Source organism: Chrysemys picta, chromosome 13 (assembly GCF_011386835.1).
Source record: "Chrysemys picta bellii isolate R12L10 chromosome 13, ASM1138683v2, whole genome shotgun sequence".
Taxonomy (NCBI): domain Eukaryota; kingdom Metazoa; phylum Chordata; order Testudines; family Emydidae; genus Chrysemys; species Chrysemys picta.
In genome coordinates this window covers 21,786,081-21,805,423 of record NC_088803.1, presented here as the reverse complement: position 1 = coordinate 21,805,423, position 19,343 = coordinate 21,786,081, and the positions used below count along the sequence as shown (strand labels likewise).

Here is a 19,343-nt window from a genome sequence, read left to right as displayed (position 1 = left end):
TGGTTAAGGCCTTTCAGACCATTGTTGTTGCTTTTTCTATGGACACTGCGCATAAACTAAACATGATGTTTACCCACAGAGCCTGGGATTTTAAAGGGGGCCTGTGGGAGTTAGAAGCCCAACTCACAGTGACTTCCAAAGGCACCTAACTCCCCTTGGTCCCATTCCTAAAGCATCATGAATTTCTGAGGGACTCTGCAAAGAAAATGACCTGGTTATTAGAGCATGCTTGAGCGTTTAACTAGCACCTTTCTTTCTGGTGGTGGTAAGTGGTTGGTCAGACACTCGATACACTCAAGCATCCATACGTATTCTGCATGGATTCGCTGCTACCCAGTGTAAGGGTAAAGAGTGAAAAACAACCTAACAATGAGGGTCAGGTCAAACTCCACCAGATGCTAGCAAAGTCCTGCCAGGTGGCTTCGCATGGCCTGGTTCTAGGACAGGAGGGATAGCCATGGTTTTGATATGAAATGGGCTCAGGCTACCAAACTGTCATCCCTTTTTACCAGCATTGAGACAGCACCTGGATTCCTTCCAACACTGAGGAGTGAAAAGTCCAGATGAATTTGCCTGGAGCTAACCTGTTCCTAACAACCGGGGAACATGGGATTTAAATAACTGATGTATAAACACAACATAATGACTCCTAAATGGATTCTAAGCTGTGTGCGGTGATGGAGGGTTTGCAATTAGGCCCTTTGGGTATTAATTAAAAACAACATTATTGCGGCATGATCTAGCCCGAGCTCAGTACAAGGAGTTTTCAATGGCAAGACTGGGCCAAATCACTCCCTGGTGTAATTGCACCAATTTCACCATGGTTACACCAAGGATTTATCTGGCCCAGTGCATTAACATCACCGAGAGAGTGGCTTGGATTCTGATAACAGAGACAGAGACAGCACTGGAGCCAGTGGAATGACTCCAGATTTACACCATTGTGACTGAGCTGAGAATCTGGGCCATTGGGCAAGTTCAAAGTTCTCCAGTAGCTCAGAATAATAATGTGCCAGTTATACCAGATACTTTGCATGTGTACGGACACCCTCCATCCTCACCACCAGGGATCTGGGCTTAGCACACTGGCTCTTTGTTTCCAAACTCTCAGGGCCAGAGTGTTAAAGGTATTTATTTGCCTCAAGATGCAGCTAGGCATCAAGTGAGATATTCAAGTGCCTCATTGCTATTGAATCAACGGGCATTCAGGGCCTGTTTCCTTCTGAAAATGTCACTAGGTGCCTGCATTTTTTCTAGCCACTTAAATACCGTTCAAAATCTTGCCCTCAGGAGACAACAATTGAGCTAAAGGGCAAACTCCATAGATGATATTTGTTAGAATTGGGTCCTTCCTCTTCTGTCTCTGATCACTATGGAGTGAAATCAGAACCAGACACGCATAGAATACTCCCTTCATTGGGAGCTCCTAGATTCATACTTCCAGAGCTCTCAAAACCAGAAGGGGCCATGATGAGTGTCTTATTTTACCGCCTGCAAACTACAGGCCAGTGATTTTCTCCTCCCTCTTAAATGTGGACCAGAACCACTGAGCTAGGGCCTATTCTAATGTTAGGGATCCTTCAATCGCTCCTGCTGAAGCTGTTCCACTTTGGAGAAATACTTAAATAGACATTGGAGGACTCCATCTTGGGTCTTCCACCACCCCGCTGAATGCACGACCCACCAGGCTCTAGTGTCAGGCCTGGTCTACACTACACAGTTAGGTCGACGTAAGGCAGCTTACGTCGACCTAGTTATGTCAGTGTCCACACTACAGCCTTGCTCCTGACGAGGCAAGTGCCTTACTCCCCCAACATCATAACTCCACCTCCACCAAAGGTGTAGGGCTTATGGCGGTGTAGTTAGATTACTTTCATCGGTTGGCTCCTGCTGTGAAATTGACAAGAAAGCCAGGCAGCAAGAGCCCAGCTGCCCCCCGCTCCTCTGGAGAACTGGGTGGCTGGACCCTACTCCCGGCTGGGAGCTGGGGTTTCCCTGCACCAGTTCTCTCCAGGAGCCTGAAATTGACAAGGCTGCCCAGCTCCCGGCAGGGAATGGGGAGCTGAGAAACCCCGGGCGGGTTCCCATGGTCCCCGTGGGGAATGGGGAACTGAGGGTGGGGACAGCCTGCCGGGAGCCCGGGAGCCTGTGGGACAGCCAAGCTTCCAGCAGGAAGCTGCCTGTGGACCGGGCTCTCAGCTCCCCACACTGCCCCTTTTAGGTCGGTGGAAGCGCTCCTGGTGAGGACACGAACCACCGACCCAAGAAGGGTCGTGTGAACTGCACCACTGCTGTAAGTCGGCCTAATATAGGGCGACGTTACTTTCTAGTATAGAGATACCCCCAGTGTCTCTCTTGCACTCTCTCTCCTCCTGAATTCTCTCTCTACTGCTGTGATGCTCAGTAACAGCCATGAAATTAAAGGAAGCCGCAGAATTGTATCAATAAACAAGGAGGAGACTTGACATGTGATTAGACTTGGTTGAAAATTTCCTATCAAAATCCAAATCTCTGAAACTGTAAACTTTCAGCTGATTTCCCCCCCACCCCACCCCCCCAATTTTCAGTCCCAAATTTTGAGTGTGGGCAGTTTTTGGCCCAATTTTTTTTAATTTCAGTTGCTGAAAAGTAAAATATTTTTGGTTTCCAGTTTTTCAATGAAAAGTCTAAATGTACCATGGGAAATTTGGACAAGAACTCAAACTGTTTTGTTTTGATCAAAATGTCCTTTGGGAAAGAAAAAAAACAACAACTTGACCAACTCTACATTTGACAGCTCCTTGCTGAGCTGAATGGAAACTGTTGGTAAATCCCAACCCGTTAGCATTAATTGACTGTCTCTGCTAGAACGCTAAACAGAGTGGGCAAAGCTTGAATTGCTCATAGAGTCCGAATTCCCCAGAGTCCATTTCCCTCTTGCCCCCAATGGATATTGACAGCACTGTACAGCATTTCTCCCCTAACACTAATTTGGAGCAAACAAACAAGAAGAGTATTATTAGCCCGTTTGTTGGGTGACATCCTTAAGGGAAGAGCCACCTGCTCTATTTTGACCATCACATTCCCTGTGGATCTTAGGGAGAGTTTAAAAGCTCCTCTTCAATCCATTCCCAGGTACTCGGCATCAGCAACACAAGCACGAGGAGACAAATTCTTCGTCTCAGAGTAAGGAATTTGCCTAGCGAGTTAGGTGTCCAATTCCTATTGACTTTCCTCTGAAAACATCAGCCTGCTAGTGCCAAGGAAGCTCCGTCATTGCTTCAGAGGCTGTTACGATTTGAAAAGTTTGTCCATGATAAAGATTACAAATCAGAAATTAAGCAACAAAAGGCTCCTTGGCTCGGCGGAGGGAGAGTTAAGGGGGGAGGGCTATGTTGGTTCATCACTCAGCAGCCCAGATAAGAGCAATGGAAGATGTTGGAAACAAAGAACCTCAAGGATGAAGCCTTTAATCTCACCGCTTGCTAAGCAAAGGTAATCTCATGGGGAAAGCAGTAAAGGTGGCTTCAATCCCTCGCTTTCCCACAGTCTGTCTTTGGGACCCCGGGCAAGCCATGCAGAGTGACATTTTTTTTAAAAGCACCAAAATAATTTAGGAGCCTAAATCTCCTTGACTTTCAACAAGATCTAGGCTCTTCCATGTCTACAGGACAGATTGGCAACATTATTTATGTGCCTGAATATGCAGACAGACTCCTAGTGGAATTTTCAGAAGTGTCTGAATACGTTAGCTGCATAACTCTCATTGATTTCACTGGTGGTAGGTTCCTAGCCTGCTTAGGTGCTTTTGAAATTCCCAGCAGGGGCCTAAATACCTTGGAAAATCTGGCCCTTAGGCACCTTCAGAAAATGTCACCCTTAGTCACTTTGTGCCTCGGTTTCCCTATCTGAAATATGTTGTAAATAGTAGTTCATTGTCTGGCTTCTATGTTCAGATTAACAAGCCCACTGCGGCAGGAACTGCCTCTCACTATGTTTGTGCAGCACCTGGCCCAATGGGGCTGTTATTTTGCATGGGCCCTGTAGGTCCCATGGTGGTTTAAATATCAATAAGATTTGTTTTATCCCCTACGGAGCAAATACCCTATGGGTATTGGACCAGTGCGGCAAAGCAGGGCATCATTCACGGCTGCTTTCTGTGTGCTTTCTGCTCTCTGGTTGATGGCAGAAATTCACTCTCACCAGCATAAAGTTCAATAAAAACATATAAATGAGTTGCTGGCTGTTAAGGCTGCTTCCCCACTTTGAACTTTAGGGTACAAATGTGGGGGCCTGCATGAAGACTTCTAAGCTTAACTACCAGCTTAGATCTGGTCCACTGCCACCATCCCAAAGCTAATTCCCTTCCCTGGGAAGCCTTGAGAAACCTTTCACCAATTCCCTGGTGAATACAGATCCAAACCCCTTGGATCTAAAACAAGGAAAAATCAATCAGGTTCTTAAAAAGAAGGCTTTTAATTAATGAAAAAGGTAAAAATCCTCTCTGTAAAATCAGTATGGAAAATAACTTTACAGGGTAATCAAACTTAAAGAGCTCAGAGGACTTCCCTCTAGCCTCAGGTTCAAAGTACAGCAAACAGAGATAAACACTCTAGTAAAAGGTACATTTACAAGTTGAGAAAACAAAGTAAAACTAAGATGCCTTGCCTGGCTTTTTACTTACAAGTTTGAAATATGAGAGACTTGTTTAGAAAGATGGGGAGAACCTGGATTGATGTCTGGTCCCTCTCAGTCCCAAGAGCGAACAGCAACCAAAAACAAAGAGCACAAACAAAAGCCTTCCCCCGCCCCAAGATTTGAAAGTATCTTGTCCCCTTATTGGTCCTTTGGGTCAGGTGTCAGCCAGGTTACCCGAGCTTCTTAACCCTTTACAGGTAAAAGGATTTTGGAGTCTCTGGCCAGGAGGGATTTTATAGTACTGTACACAGGAGGGCTGTTACCCTTCCCTTTATAGTTATGACACTGGCATCCTGACATATTTTGGAAAGAGACTCAGGAAGACACCAAGTCTTGAGCTGCGTACTCAGTTTTTATACAGTCTTTATTCCTTCCAAGCTCTCGCTGACTTTGCCTGAGTCTGGAGTAAGCTTCAGCATTTGAGCAAAGGGTGAGGGAAGTGTCAGAGAGTGTACTCTGCAGCAGTGCCCTCGTAGTGCTCCGCTTGTTGTGATGCTAGGACAAAGAACTACCTTAGAGACAACCTAATGCCATTCCAAAGGGAAGAGGATACAGGAGACCCTATTCACTGTTGCTTTGCACCTTGTGTCACCATTCACAAGTGTGCAAAAGAGTGCAAAGCAGGGGTAAAATGCAACTACCAATGTGAATGGATGGAGAGTTTTTATATGGTCTTGTTTCTTTTAAAGACACATCCTGTCTTGATTTAAAAATTGGCAGTGATGCAGAATCCACCACAACATTTGGTAAATTGTTCCGATGTTTAATTACCCTGATGGTTAAAAAACTTATGGCTTATTTCCAGTCTGAATTTGCCTAGCTTCAGCTTCCAGCCTTTTGAAGCCACTTTGAATTCTCTTTGCTTAGGTGTTTAAGACAACACAGCAGACAGGACAGTAGGAGAATTAGACCATTTTATTTTATTGCACAGGTTTCCACAAACCTTCCTGTAAGGTATTTCTTTAATCATCTATCAATCTATCTATTAATCTATTGATCTATCTCCTGGTCAGTGATTTATACATTTTCTCTTAAAAGTGTTGGTTGGATGAAAACTCCGAGTGCCTCGTGAAGGTGACAGAGAGAGGGAAGTTATGGATGACTTTGGTTGTGAGGGATCTGTTTGCTGCACCCACTTTGCTTTTGGATGGAGGTTCATACCTAAGGTCTCCATACTGCAGCTCCCCTGATCCTGAAGGTGTGCTTTGCAAAAGAGCTACTTCAACTGACGAACTTGGAACTGGAGGTGTCTGAAAGATGCAGAAAAAATGAATGAGTTTTTGAGTTTTTTTCTTTTTAAATCTAAAATTGGATTTATGAGCAAAAAATATTGAAAACTCAAAAATTGGAAAATTGAATCTTTTCTGCTTAGAACAAATCATGGATTAGATTCCCAAGGCCCTCGGGCTGGCTCTTTCCTGGGGAGCCAGGGTGGTCTAGTGGATAAGAATTTAATCAAAGCTTTTCCTTTGACCTTCTGTGAGACCTTAGAAAAATTGCATCTTTTCACTCTTCATCAGCTTGCTCATGTGCAAAATGCGGATAATTGTACGTACCCACCTTTGTCAACTGCTTTGAGATCTACAGATAAAAAAAGAAAAATACTCTTATGATTCAGTGTTAAAATTGTGATGGATTGTGTGAGGACAGAATCTTCTTTGGTTGTTCCAGCTTCCTACTCAGAAATATGAAAGGGGTATTTTTCAGGATGTTAAAAGCTGGAATTGAAGCCAGATATGTATTATGAAACCTCCAGTAAGCTAGCGGGTGTATAGAGTGGGGGCTTGCTGTCCAATCCATCTCTGTCCACTACCATCAATTTATCTTCCTGTAAGAACATTTAACACCTGTAAATTTCTTTGCATTCTTTGCAGTCTCCATGAACTCTGCATGAGTCAAGCAAGTTGAAGAGATGTGGAAGAGCAACCAGACCTGTGTGACAGAGATTGTGTTCCTGGGGTTCTCAGATTTCCAGGCACTGCAAGTCCTGCTCTTTGTGGTGGTGTTCACCTTCTACATGGTGGCCCTGCTGGGTAACTCTCTGATAGTTATTGTCACGGTGACAGATCGGGCTCTTTGCACCCCGATGTATTTCTTCCTCAGGAACTTGTCCTTCTTGGAAATTGGCTACACCTCGGTCATGATCCCCAAGATGCTGCTGAACCTGCTGTTGGAGACCCAGACCATCTCCTGTGCAGGCTGCGGTGCTCAGATGTGCTTCTTCATTCTCTTCGGCATCACGGAGTGCTGCCTTCTCTCCGTCATGGCGTACGACCGCTATGTGGCCATATGCCACCCCCTGCAATACACCCTGGTTATGAACCAGAGAGTCTGCATTCAGATGGCAGCTGTTTCATGGTCCATTGGTACTTTGGTGGCTTTCGGTCAAACAGTGTCAATATTTACTCTGCCTTTCTGTGGGTCTAATAGTATCAGCCATTTCTTCTGTGACATTCTCCCTGTGCTCAGACTGGCCACCACAGACACCCGCAAGAATGAAGCTGCCGTTGCCATAGTCACGGTGGTCTTTATCTTCATCCCATTTTTGCTCATTCTCTTGTCCTACATCCTCATCCTCTTCACCATCCTGAGGATGCCCTCGGCTGAGGGCTGGCGCAAAGCCTTCTCCACCTGCTCCTCACACCTCATTGTGGTTTCTCTCTTCTACGGGACAGTCACATTCACCTACGTGAGGCCCAAGTCGGTCTATTCTCTGGGCAGCGACAGGCTGCTCTCTCTGCTCTACACGGTGGTGACACCCATGTTCAACCCCATTGTTTACAGTCTAAGGAACAAGGAGGTGAGGAGTGCACTCAGAAAGTCAACAGTAAGGCAGACTTCCTTCCTCATACGGTGTGGGTGAGGAGTGACTCTTATTTGTGGGACATCAGAGGGGAGGTCGTTACTCATTTCCAGTGTTTCCTAAAACTATTGGGAACCTGGTTTTCTCCACTCTTACATGGGCCTCCTCTGTTACTTACCCTGGTGTAAATCAAGAGTAACTCCATTGGTGTTAAATGGACCCAATTCTCCTCTCACTTGCCAGCATGTAAATAAGAAATAACCACACCGGGCTGAATGGCATTGCGCAGGTGTAAAATCTTTGACCCCATACCTATGCTTCCCGGACACGGGAACATGTGTATCTTATACGGACTGTTTGATTTAAAAGGCAAGGTGTTTGGCACACCAACTCGGCTCTCCTGTAGCATCTCTCAGCATGGTGGGCTCTGTAAAACAAGGAATAGCGACACTCTGCAGAAAAGTGACTATGCACAAATTAGGGCTCTTGTGCCATATTAGCTGGCTAATGAGAAAAATGAGCAAACCTATAAATAAATGGTCCAGCTCCTCTGTCTGCTTCTGCTTGGGGTGTTTGCTCTTTACGACTGCTGAGCTAACCATTGTGGATTCATGACAGTGTCTGTAAATCCTAGAAATTCCAGGGTGTTTAGCGCAGATGATTAGTTGCTGGAAGTTCATCCTAGCAATTGATTGGTTATTTACCAATCAGAGTGAAGCAATTATCTGCATGCAGTCAGTGACCAATCACAAATAAGGAATAGTCAAGGTGAAGAATTCATGAACAACTCACTAGCTGAAAACTGTACAAGTAACATTTTCAGATGTGCCAACTGACTTGGGTGCCTAAGTCCTGTTGTCTTCCATTCAGGCTCAGGGGGAAGTCATCATACACAACCCACAAAACCCCCCAGTACAGGGAGCTGGGACTACACACAAAACCACGGACAGACACGTCTGTCGCTGGAGCTACAGGAAATCACTTTAGGCTGTGTCATAACTATAAAGGGAAGGGTAACAGCTGTCCTGTGTACAGTACTATAAAATCCCTCCTGGCCAGAGACTCCAAAATCCTTTTCCCTGTAAAGGGTTAAGAAGCTCAGGTAACCTGGCTGGCATCTGACCTAAAGGACCAATAAGGGGACAAGATACTTTCAAATCTTGCGGGGGGAAGGCTGTTGTTTGTGTTCTTTGTTTGGGAGTGTGTTCGTTCTCGGGACTGAGAGGGACCAGACATCAATCCAGGTTCTCCACATCTTTCTAAACAAGTCTCTCCTATTTCAAACTTGTAAGTAAATAGCCAGGCAAGGCGTGTTAGTTTTCCTTTGTTTTCTCAACTTGTAAATGTACCTTTTACTAGAGTGTTTATCTTTGTTTGCTGTACTTTGAACCTAAGACTAGAGGGGAGTCCCCTGAGCTCTTTAAGTTTGATTACCCTGTAAGGTTAATTTCCATACTGATTTTACAGAGATGATTTTTACTTTTTTTTCTTTAATTAAAAGCCTTCTTTTTAAGAACCTGATTGATTTCTCCTTGTTTTAGATCCCAGGGGGGTTGGAACTGTATTCACCAGGAGTTGGTGAGAGGAAGGAGGGGGAATGGTTAATTTCTCCTTGTTTTAAAATCCAAGGGGTTTGGATCTGTATTCACCAGGGAATTGGTGAAGGTTTTTCAAGGCTGAAATGCCTGAGGAACACATGAACAGTTATGAACTTTTTAAAAACAAGGCCAGACTCAGAATGGGGCTAACACCCGAGCATGCCTGTCGGCGGTTCAGAGCCCTAAAGTGGAAACCCGATGTGTCATTTAACCGTCATGCTTACCACATTGACAAAAATTGTGATGCCTGGGAATCAGGAGCAAATGTTAAATCTCTGGAAGATTTGGCCAACCATGTGAAGCTAGCCAAGAGGGTGGGAATAGTCACCCGCAGCCAGGCTAAGCAAGCTTTCACCCCCATCCCTGTTCCTGAGCCGTCCACCAGGGCCCCGTCCGTGTTACCAGAGACCCAGACAAAGGTGGTGGAACAGGATCCCCTGCCAACGACTGCAACAGCCGTAGTGGATCCAATCCCAGAGACCCAACCAAAGCCAGTCCCAGAACCGGAACTGGCAATGCAACCAGCACCAGAACCATTGCCAGCACTGAGTCCAGCGCTTGCAAACCTATCTACAACTCCAATGCCAGAGGGCACCAGCGAGCCTGACCTGGCAGAAACAGCAGATAACCCTACCCAAGAGGCTCAGCCAGAGCCTGAGATACCACATAGTGCACCAGCGGACAGCGGTTCACAGTCAATGGAAATAGCCCCAGCAACTGCATCGCTTCCAGAGGGACCAAGCCCCAGTCCACAGTCCAAGGAGGAACTGATGTCTCCAGCATCAATGGAACAGTTCCAGGCCGAGCAGGAAGCAGATGACAGCCTTCAGAAAGCTTGGGCGGCTGCGCGGAGCACCCCACCGCCTCTCAGCTCTTCTAACCGATCCCGGTTTGTTGTAGAACAAGGACTTTTATACAAGGAGACTCTTTCTGGTGGGCACCAGGAAGACTGGCATCCTCAAAGACAGTTGGTAGTTCCCACTAAGTATCGGGTAAAGCTCTTGGGCTTAGCCCATGATCATCCCAGTGGCCATTCTGGGGTGAACAGAACCAAAGACCGGTTGGGGAAGTCCTTCCACTGGGAGGGAATGGGCAAGGACGTTGCTAAATATGTCCGGTCTTGTGAGGTGTGCCAATGAGTGGGAAAGCCCCAAGACCAGGTTAAAGCCCCTCTCCAGCCATTACCCATAATTGAGGTCCCATTTCAGCGCGTAGCTGTGGATATTCTGGGTCCTTTCCCAAAGAAGACACCCAGAGGAAAGCAGTACGTACTGACTTTCATGGATTTTGCTACCCGATGGCCGGAAGCAGTACCCTTAAGCAACACCAGGGCTAACAGTGTGTGCCAGGCATTAACAGACATTTTTGCCAGGGTAGGTTGGCCCTCCGACATCCTTACAGATTCGGGAACTAACTTCCTGGCAGGGACCATGAAAAACCTGTGGGAAGCTCATGGGGTGAATCACTTGGTTGCCACCCCTTACCACCATGAAACCAATGGCCTGGTGGAGAGGTTTAATGGAACTTTGGGGGCCATGATAAGTAAATTTGTAAATGAACACTCCAATGATTGGGACCTAGTGTTGCAGCAGTTGCTTTTTGCCTACAGGGCTGTACCACATCCCAGTTTAGGGTTTTCACCATTTGAACTTGTGTATGGCCGCGAGGTTAAGGGGCCATTACAGTTGGTGAAGCAGCAATGGGAGGGGTTTACGCCTTCTCCAGGAACTAACATTCTAGACTTTGTAAGCAACCTACAAAGCACCCTCCGACACTCTTTAGCCCTTGCTAAAGAAAACCTAAAGAATGCTCAGGAAGAGCAAAAGGCCTGGTATGATAAACATTCCAGAGCACGATCCTTCAAAGTAGGAGACCAAGTCATGGTCTTAAAGGCGCTCCAGGCCCATAGAATGGAAGCGTCGTGGGAAGGACCATTCACGGTCCAGGAGCACCTAGGAGCTGTTAACTATCTCATAGCCTCCCCCACCTCCAACATAAAGCCTAAGGTATACTATGTTAATTCTCTTAAGCCCTTTTATTCCAGAGAATTAAATGTTTGCCAGTTTACAGCCCAGGAAACAGATGACGCGGAGTGGCCTGAAGGTGTCTACTACGAAGGAAAAAAGGATGGTGGCGTGGAAGAGGTGAACCTCTCCGCGACCCTTGGACATCTGCAGCGACAGCAGATCAAGGAGCTGTGCACAAGCTTTGCACCAATTTTCTCAGCCACTCCAGGATGAACCTCCATTGACACAGGTAATGCTCACCCTATTAGAACCCCACCCTACCGGGAGTCACCTCATGCCAAAACTGCTATACAAAGGGAGATCCAGGACATGCTACATATGGGTATAATCCGCCCATCTAATAGTGCATGGGCATCTCCAGTGGTTCTAGTTCCCAAACCAGATGGGGAAATACGCTTTTGCGTGGACTACCGTAAGCTAAATGCTGTAACTCGTCCTGACAACTATCCAATGCCACGCACAGATGAGCTATTGGAGAAATTGGGACATGCCCAATTCATCTCTACTTTAGACTTAACCAAGGGGTACTGGCAAGTACCACTAGATGAACCCGCTAAGGAAAGGTCAGCCTTCGTCACCCAGGCAGGGGTGTATGAATTCAATGTACTCCCTTTCGGGTTGCGAAATGCACCCGCCACCTTCCAAAGACTTGTAGATGGTCTCCTAGCAGGATTGGGAGACTCTGCAGTTGCCTACCTCGATGATGTGGCCATTTTTTCTGATTCATGGGCAGAGCACCTGGAGCACCTGGAAAAAGTTTTCGAGCGCATCCAGCAGGCAGGACTAACTTTTAGGGCTAAAAAGTGTCAAATAGGCCAAAACAGAGTGACTTACCTGGGGCACCAGGTGGGTCAAGGAACTATAAATCCCCTACAGGCCAAAGTGGATGCTATCCAAAAGTGGCCGGTTCCAAAGTCTAAGAAACAGGTCCAATCCTTCTTAGGCTTGGCTGGATATTATAGGCGATTTGTACCCCACTACAGCCAAATCGCCGCCCCGCTGACAGACCTAACCAGAAGGAAACAGCCAAATGCAGTTCAGTGGACTGATGAGTGTCAAAAGGCCTTTAACCAGCTTAAGGCAACACTCATATCTGACCCTGTGCTAAGGGCCCCAGACTTTGACAAACCATTCCTAGTAACCACAGATGCGTCCGAGCGAGGCGTGGGAGCAGTTTTAATGCAGGAAGGACTGGATCAAGAATTCCATCCTGTCGTGTTTCTCAGTAAGAAACTGTCTAAGAGGGAAAGCCATTGGTCAATCAGCGAAAAGGAATGCTATGCCATTGTGTACGCGCTGGAAAAGCTACGCCCATATATTTGGGGACGGCGTTTCCAACTACAAACAGACCATGCTGCGCTACAGTGGCTTCATACCGCCAAGGGAAATAACAAAAAACTTCTTCGGTGGAGTTTAGCTCTCCAAGATTTTGATTTTGAAATACAACACATTTCGGGAGCTTCTAACAAAGTGGCTGATGCACTCTCCCGGGAAAGTTTCCCAGAGTTAACTGGTTAACAATTGTTCTTGGAATGAAACATATTGTTAGTTTTTATATAATCAGTAGTATGTCTAAAGGTACATGTGTCTTATTAACTCTGTTTTCTCCTAGAACTCCAGGAAGAAATCACAGCCAGTGTGGAACCGAACGTCCAACACTATCTGTGATTTGGGGTGTGTGTCATAACTATAAAGGGAAGGGTAACAGCTGTCCTGTGTACAGTACTATAAAATCCCTCCTGGCCAGAGACTCCAAAATCCTTTTCCCTGTAAAGGGTTAAGAAGCTCAGGTAACCTGGCTGGCATCTGACCTAAAGGACCAATAAGGGGACAAAATACTTTCAAATCTTGCGGGGGGAAGGCTGTTGTTTGTGTTCTTTGTTTGGGAGTGTGTTCGTTCTCGGGACTGAGAGGGACCAGACATCAATCCAGGTTCTCCACATCTTTCTAAACAAGTCTCTCCTATTTCAAACTTGTAAGTAAATAGCCAGGCAAAGCATGTTAGTTTTCCTTTGTTTTCTCAACTTGTGAATGTACCTTTTACTAGAGTGTTTATCTTTGTTTGCTGTACTTTGAACCTAAGACTAGAGGGGAGTCCTCTGAGCTCTTTAAGTTTGATTACCCTGTAAGGTTAATTTCCATACTGATTTTACAGAGATGATTTTTACTTTTTTTCTTTAATTAAAAGCCTTCTTTTTAAGAACCTGATTGATTTTTACTTGTTTTAAGATCCAAGGGGTTTGGATCTTGATTCACCAGGAGTTGGTGGGAGGAAGGAGGGGGGATGGTTAATTTCTCCCTGTTGTAGATCCCAGGGGGGTTGGAACTGTATTCACCAGGAGTTGGTGGGAGGAAGGAGGGGGAATGGTTAATTTCTCCTTGTTTTAAAATCCAAGGGGTTTGGATCTGTATTCACCAGGGAATTGGTGAAGGTTTTTCAAGGCTTCCCAGGAAGGGAATCCATTGAAATGGTGGCAGCGGAACCAGAGCTAAGCTGGTAGTTAAGCTTAGAAGTTTTCATGCAGGCCCCTACATTTGTACCCTAAAGTTCAAAGTGGGGATACAGCCTTGACAGGCTGGTAGCCGGGCTGACTCTAGTCTTTCTGAGGCTGCATCCACAAGCGAGACCATGCTCTAATGCCAGCATATTACAAGCATTCATGGCGTGGGAAGGGAGAATGGAGCTAGCCCTCATGTTCCACTAAGCCTGCAGGTTGGCTGGAGAACCATTAATTTATGTCGGCTCACTGCCGTGACACGGGTTCAAATCCCTCCACTGGTTCTGAGGTAGGTCAGCTAGCTGGAGTAGTGAGTTAGGGAGCCCCTGACATAGGTGCTGGAACTACGGTGATGGGGTTGCTGTAGCACACCCTGGCTTGAGTGGTTTCCTTTATATCCAGGATTTGAAGTTTGGTTCAATGACTCTCAGCACCCCCACTATACAAATTGTTCCACCACCCCTCGCCTTTGATGACGCTCAAACACAGCTAAGTTGGGACAGAAGACTGGCTCAACCAAACACCTCATCAACTGACCCCCATCCGAGTCAAAGGATGTTGAACATACCAGAGATTTCACTTCAGCACAATCCAAGACCAAGATGATATAATTAAAAACAAGACTTATCACAGAACAGAGCCAGAACATCCTATTACAGCTGACCGGAAAAAGGGGGATAGGGGTAGGGTGACCAGATGTCTTGATTTTATAGGGACAGTCCTGATGTTTGGCTCTTTTTCTTATATAGGCTCCTATTACCACCAACCCCCGTCCCGATTTTTCACACTTGCTGTCTGGTCACCCTAGATGGGGGGAAGAGACGGAGAATGACTTCTAATTGAAAAACTAAAAATCCCCAAATCAATATATATCATTTCAACAAATGAAAACCAAAATTTTCAATGTAGATCCAGAAAAAAATCAATTTACCATTGAGAATTTTACATGTCAAACAAAAAACGCTATCACCAAAAAACCACATTTTTTTTCATGGGAATTTCCATTTAGTTAAAAAGTCACTTTTTGGACAAATAAATGTTTTGGCGACATTTTCTGACCTGCTTTAACCTGAACACAATCCAAGACACAGGTGGGGTAATTAAAATCAAGAATTGTTAAGAACAGAGAGACACCATCAGATTTTAACCAACTATGCAGTACGTTAAACCAGGTGGATGGCCCCCTGGGTGGTTTTGCAATAAAAGAACAGCCTCACATTTCTAGAGAGACCTTTTTTCCTCACTTCCTGTGATGCATTAGGCTACTTGGTATGTCAGAGAAGAATCTTCCCTTGTTTCCTCTCTATCGTTACATTGATTGTCCCGGTTCATGTGAGGTACCTAGGCTGTTATTGTACCAAATACCTCTGTTCCCAAACTGGTGTTCACTCAGGTTTGTTCCCAGATTGATTCAGGACAATAGTAGCTCTGTGGCTAAACAATTTTGATTCCCATGTTCTGGTTCCACAATTTCATCTTGTCGTCACCAATAAGCAAGTATGTGCATGCAAGTGCACACGCGTGCTCACACACACACGCACTATTGAGGCCACGCACAAAATGCTACTGAAGTACCCAATCAATTGGCATGCACATCTTTAGTTATTTTTAAAGCTGGTCGAAATTTTGTTAAGCAGTTTTCTGTAAGAAAAAGCTGCTTTGACAAAATTAAATTTTTTTATGGGGACGTGTTAATTTTCACAAAATGTTAGATGGAAATTTTGGAACAATTTGTTTCAACTTTCTTGTTTTGATAACAGCAAAACATTTCATTTCAACCTTTTCCTTATTACCTGGGAAGGTAACTTAGGGTTAAATGGACATTTCAGTAATAAAATAATTTCTGTGTTTAGAAATTCCTTTTGGTTGAATAGTCACTGATGCTTTGAAATTTGACTATGATCAAGTTTACCCGGCAAGTTGCTAAGGACGTCCACCAAGGATCATATTGGTACCAAAATTACCGACCCAAAAGGGCAAAAAATTGGAAGCAATTTAACATCTTGTGATAAGACTTTGATTTATCATCCTGAGATTCTAAAGTTCTTGCTATGCTTTAGCATCATGCCATATTTTACATTAATCCATTTTAACTTTGATAGCATGGCTATATAATTGTTTTATCTTTTGCACTTTCTTATTGATCTTTAAGTTCTGCTTTGATTAATTAAACTTATTCCCTTTAAAGAACTCTGGGCTCTGCACTTTAGGGCCTCCCTGTGAAGGAAATCAGTGCTTAACTTTAAACCTATGCTCAAGTCCCATTAAAGTTTGTGTGTGTTCTCAAGTGCCTGAATCAGGGCCTAGCTAAGCAACATCAACATTCAAAATGATGTGAACAATAGTGTATCTATCCTAATGCTCTCAGTAGCTATCCATTGCACAGAGAGTTCCTGACCCCTAGCCATGGTTGCAAAGTGCTTAAACGCTATGGTGATGAGCCTGGTATAAGAATATACATATATGAGACTTGACTAGAATCATAGAATACCAGGGTTAGAAGGGACCTTACCAGGTCATCTAGTCTAATCCCCTATGTTTGGCCCAGATCCCTAAAGGGGCCCCTTAAGGATTGAACTCACAACGCTGGATTTAGTAGGCCAATGCTCAAACCACTGAGCTAGATTAAAACAGATGTTTTACAAATCCATGATTGCATCCCTGGTGTTAAAATCTATCCTTCCAGATTTCTCCAGCCAATGTAACACTAACATACATATTTCCTTCTAGGTAACACTCATTAAAAGTGAGGGGTTAAAAAAATTAACACTGCTTCTAATAGTAATAATTTGAATGTAAAATTAATATTTTCTTAACTGTGATACAATAAACTCTGCATTTAAAACTGTTTCACATTGGCTTAGATCTGAGGCTGGATAACATTCCAGACTTTAATGCAGTTGTCCAGAAACTACAGGAAAGGAAGAAGTTACATTATCAAGATACATTCTTTCATTACAAACATGTTTGCTTTATTAAAGCTACAGCGCATTTTAGTATTTACAAGAAATCAGATGTGGAAGAATGTGAGTCCTACATTAAGAAGCTGCTTTTGTTATGAGATTTCCCCTAATATTTTTTTCTGCATTCAAAATATACATGATGAAGTTCAACATGCAAATCAAGCTATATCTTGAGGAATATGAAATGTATCATGTTGAATGTGTCTGAATGAATCTTTTCAGTACGTCAGGATGTCTAGAATGTGTCTTGAGTAATCTGGAATGAATACTAATTAGCAATATGTCTGGTGGATTCTCCAAGTAGTCTAGATTATATCTTCAGAAATCTTGAGCATCTCTTGAGGAACCAGAAACGTATCTTGTGGGTTCCGCGTTGTCTTAGGAGGAATCTAGAATGTTATCTGAGGAACACGGTGTGTATTTTATGGAATCATTTTCTCCCTACTAATTTCCTTAGGGCAGCTTTCACTTCCTTGTTCCTCAGACTATATATGAAGGGATTGAACATTGGAGTCACAATGGTGTAGAACAGTGAGAGCAGTTTGTCGGTGTCCACTGACTCCTTTGACTTTGGATCTAAATACACAATCATGCCAGAGCCATAGAACAGAGTCACCACAATGAGGTGTGAGGAGCAGGTGGAGAAGGCCTTGCGCCTGCCCTGGGCTGACGGGATCTTCAAAATTGTCCTGGCAATTTTAATATAAGAAATAACTATCAAGAAAAAGGGGATGATTAGGAATAGCAGGACTGCCATGAAGATAACCATTTTATTCCTGTAGGTGTCCACGCAGGACAGCTCCAGCAGAGGGGGGACGTCACAGAAGAAATGGTTAATTTCATGAGACCCACAGAAGGGCAAAGAAAACACCAAATACGTCTGCCCAAAATGTAGCAGGATGCTGACAAGCCAGGACCCAGCTACCATTGTAGCACAAATCTCCCTGTTCACAATAAGTGTGTAACGCAAGGGGTTACATATGGCCACGTAACGGTCATAGGCCATGGCTGTCAGAAGGAAACACTCTGTGCCAGCTAGTAAAAGGAAAAAATACATCTGGGCAGCACAGCTGGTGAATGAGATGCTTCCATCCTCTGCCAGGCAACTGGCCACCATCTTGGGTAGGGTGACAGAGGAGTAGCAGATCTCCACAAAGGACAAGTTCCTGAGGAAGAAATACATGGGGGTTTGAAGGGCAGAATCCAGCACCGTGACCAAGACAATGACACCATTCCCGAGCAGGATCACCATGTAGATGACCAGGAAGACCACGAAGAGCAAACCCTGCAGGTTTGTGAGGTTGGAGAAGCCCAAGAGGATGAAGCCAGGTGTTGTGGTGTGATTTCCACTCGCCATTGGATGGGTGCATTGAATCCTGAGAGATGCTAAAGGCAGAGGACAAGGGCATGTCACCTAGAGTACTGGCACATAACAGTCTCTCACAGACATGAAATCAGGCATCTCAGCCGTCAGCAATAGAAACCTGCATAGATACGCATACCCTTATGACTGTGACAGTCATGTATTCCTTCTCATGTGCGTACGGGAGCATGGCAAAATTGCTGTCCCAGCACGCCCGCTTCTGGCTGGCTGCAGCAACTTCTGCCTCGGTTTTCCCCACTGTCCTTTAGCCTCCAGCCACAAGAATGTCCCAGCCCTTCATGTTTCACAGACCTTCACCCAAAGTCCAACAGAAATGTATAGTAACCAGCTGGGTTCAGCTGGCAGCCACCTTGTCACAGCTGTGCCTCTACTGTTCTAGCCAGATCCCCGGCACATTCCTCCATCTGGAGGGGTTCACGCAGGCCACAGCTCTTTGGGGCACCTGAGTCTACTCCGGCTGCTAGCTGACCCCTGCAGTGACCTACTCTTCTTTCAGGCTGCTTCCCAGAGAGAGGGAACTCTAGGGTTACCATATTTAAAAAATAAAAAAAGAGGACACTCCATGGGGCCCTGGCCCCGCCCCTTTCCTCACTCCGGCCCCGCCCTAACTCCACTCCTTCCCCGCCCCAACTCCGCCCATTCCCCGCCCCTTCCCCCAAAGTCCCCGCCCTAACTCCCCCTCCTCCCTCCCAGCCATGCGAAAAGGGCTGCCCAAGTGGTACCGGCTTCACGGTTTGCCGGGCAGCACCCAGACCCTGCGCCCCCGGCCGGCGCTTCCCCAGCACAGCTGGATCCCGGGAGGGGAAGCGCCCAGCCAGGGGCGTAGGGTCTGGAGGCTGCCCGGCAAACCGTGAAGCCGGTAGCGCTCGGGCTTCGGGCAGCCCCCATGCCTCCAGACCCTGCGACCCCGGCCGGGCACTTCCCCTCCTGGGCTCTGGCTGCTGTGCTCCTCCCCTGACTCTTCGGCTCTGTTTAAGAGCTGAGCTGCCCGAGCGCTACCGGCTTCGGGCAGCCCCCATGCCTCCGGACCCTGCGCCGCCAGAGCAGAGCAGCTGGAGCCCGGGAGGGGAAGTGCCCGGCCGGCGGCTGGGGTCCGGAGGCAAGGGGGCTGCCCGAAGCCGGTAGCGCTCGGGCAGCTCGGCTCTTAAACAGAGCCGAAGAGTCAGGGGAGGAGCACAGCAGCCGCGGGAGGGGAAGTGCCCAGCCAGTATTTTCCCGGACATGTTCGGCTTTTTGGCAATTCCCCCCAGACGGGGGTTTGATTACCAAAAAGGCCGGACATGTCCGGGAAAAACTGGATGTATGGTAACCCTAGGAACTCTCCATTCCCCAGCTGGGCTCCCCCTGCTTGGCTTGATCTTTAACTAGACCTAGCCCATCCTAGGTGAGAGCA

General features: G+C 45.9%; 2 protein-coding genes across 3 annotated transcripts; one reads left to right on the top strand and one right to left on the bottom strand.

Annotated features, from left to right (window-relative positions):
- The first annotated feature begins 6,589 nt into the window (after positions 1 to 6,589).
- LOC101935142 (olfactory receptor 10C1-like) lies at positions 6,590 to 7,540 on the top strand. Its single transcript, XM_008174322.1, has one exon. The coding sequence runs from the start codon at positions 6,590 to 6,592 to the stop codon at positions 7,538 to 7,540; it is 951 nt and encodes a 316-aa protein (XP_008172544.1).
- Positions 7,541 to 8,510: 970 nt separating this feature from the next.
- LOC101935418 (olfactory receptor 10AG1-like) lies at positions 8,511 to 17,923 on the bottom strand. Of its 2 annotated transcripts, XM_065565130.1 has the most exons (2): positions 17,012 to 17,923; positions 8,511 to 8,829 (listed from the first exon to the last, which is right to left on the bottom strand). In XM_065565130.1, the coding sequence occupies exons 1-2, from the start codon at positions 17,921 to 17,923 to the stop codon at positions 8,794 to 8,796; spliced, it is 948 nt and encodes a 315-aa protein (XP_065421202.1). In that variant the 3' UTR covers positions 8,511 to 8,793. The 2 variants fall into 2 exon arrangements, with proteins under 2 accessions (XP_065421202.1, XP_005309070.1); XM_005309013.1 differs by lacking the exon at positions 8,511 to 8,829 and having other exon boundaries at positions 16,997 to 17,923.
- Between the last annotated feature and the right edge of the window lie 1,420 nt (positions 17,924 to 19,343).

What these genes read in the sequence shown, in the direction of transcription:
- LOC101935142 (XM_008174322.1), top strand. Translation starts at nt 6,590, where the DNA reads ATGTGGAAGAGCAACCAGACCTGTGTGACAGAGATTGTGTTCCTGGGG.
- LOC101935418 (XM_065565130.1), bottom strand. Translation starts at nt 17,923, where the DNA reads ATGGCGAGTGGAAATCACACCACAACACCTGGCTTCATCCTCTTGGGC. An exon ending in AAGCTGCCCTAAGGAAATTA is followed by an intron (nt 8,830 to 17,011) that starts GTAGGGAGAAAA and finishes CTCTAGTAAAAG; the next exon opens with GTACATTTACAAGTTGAGAA.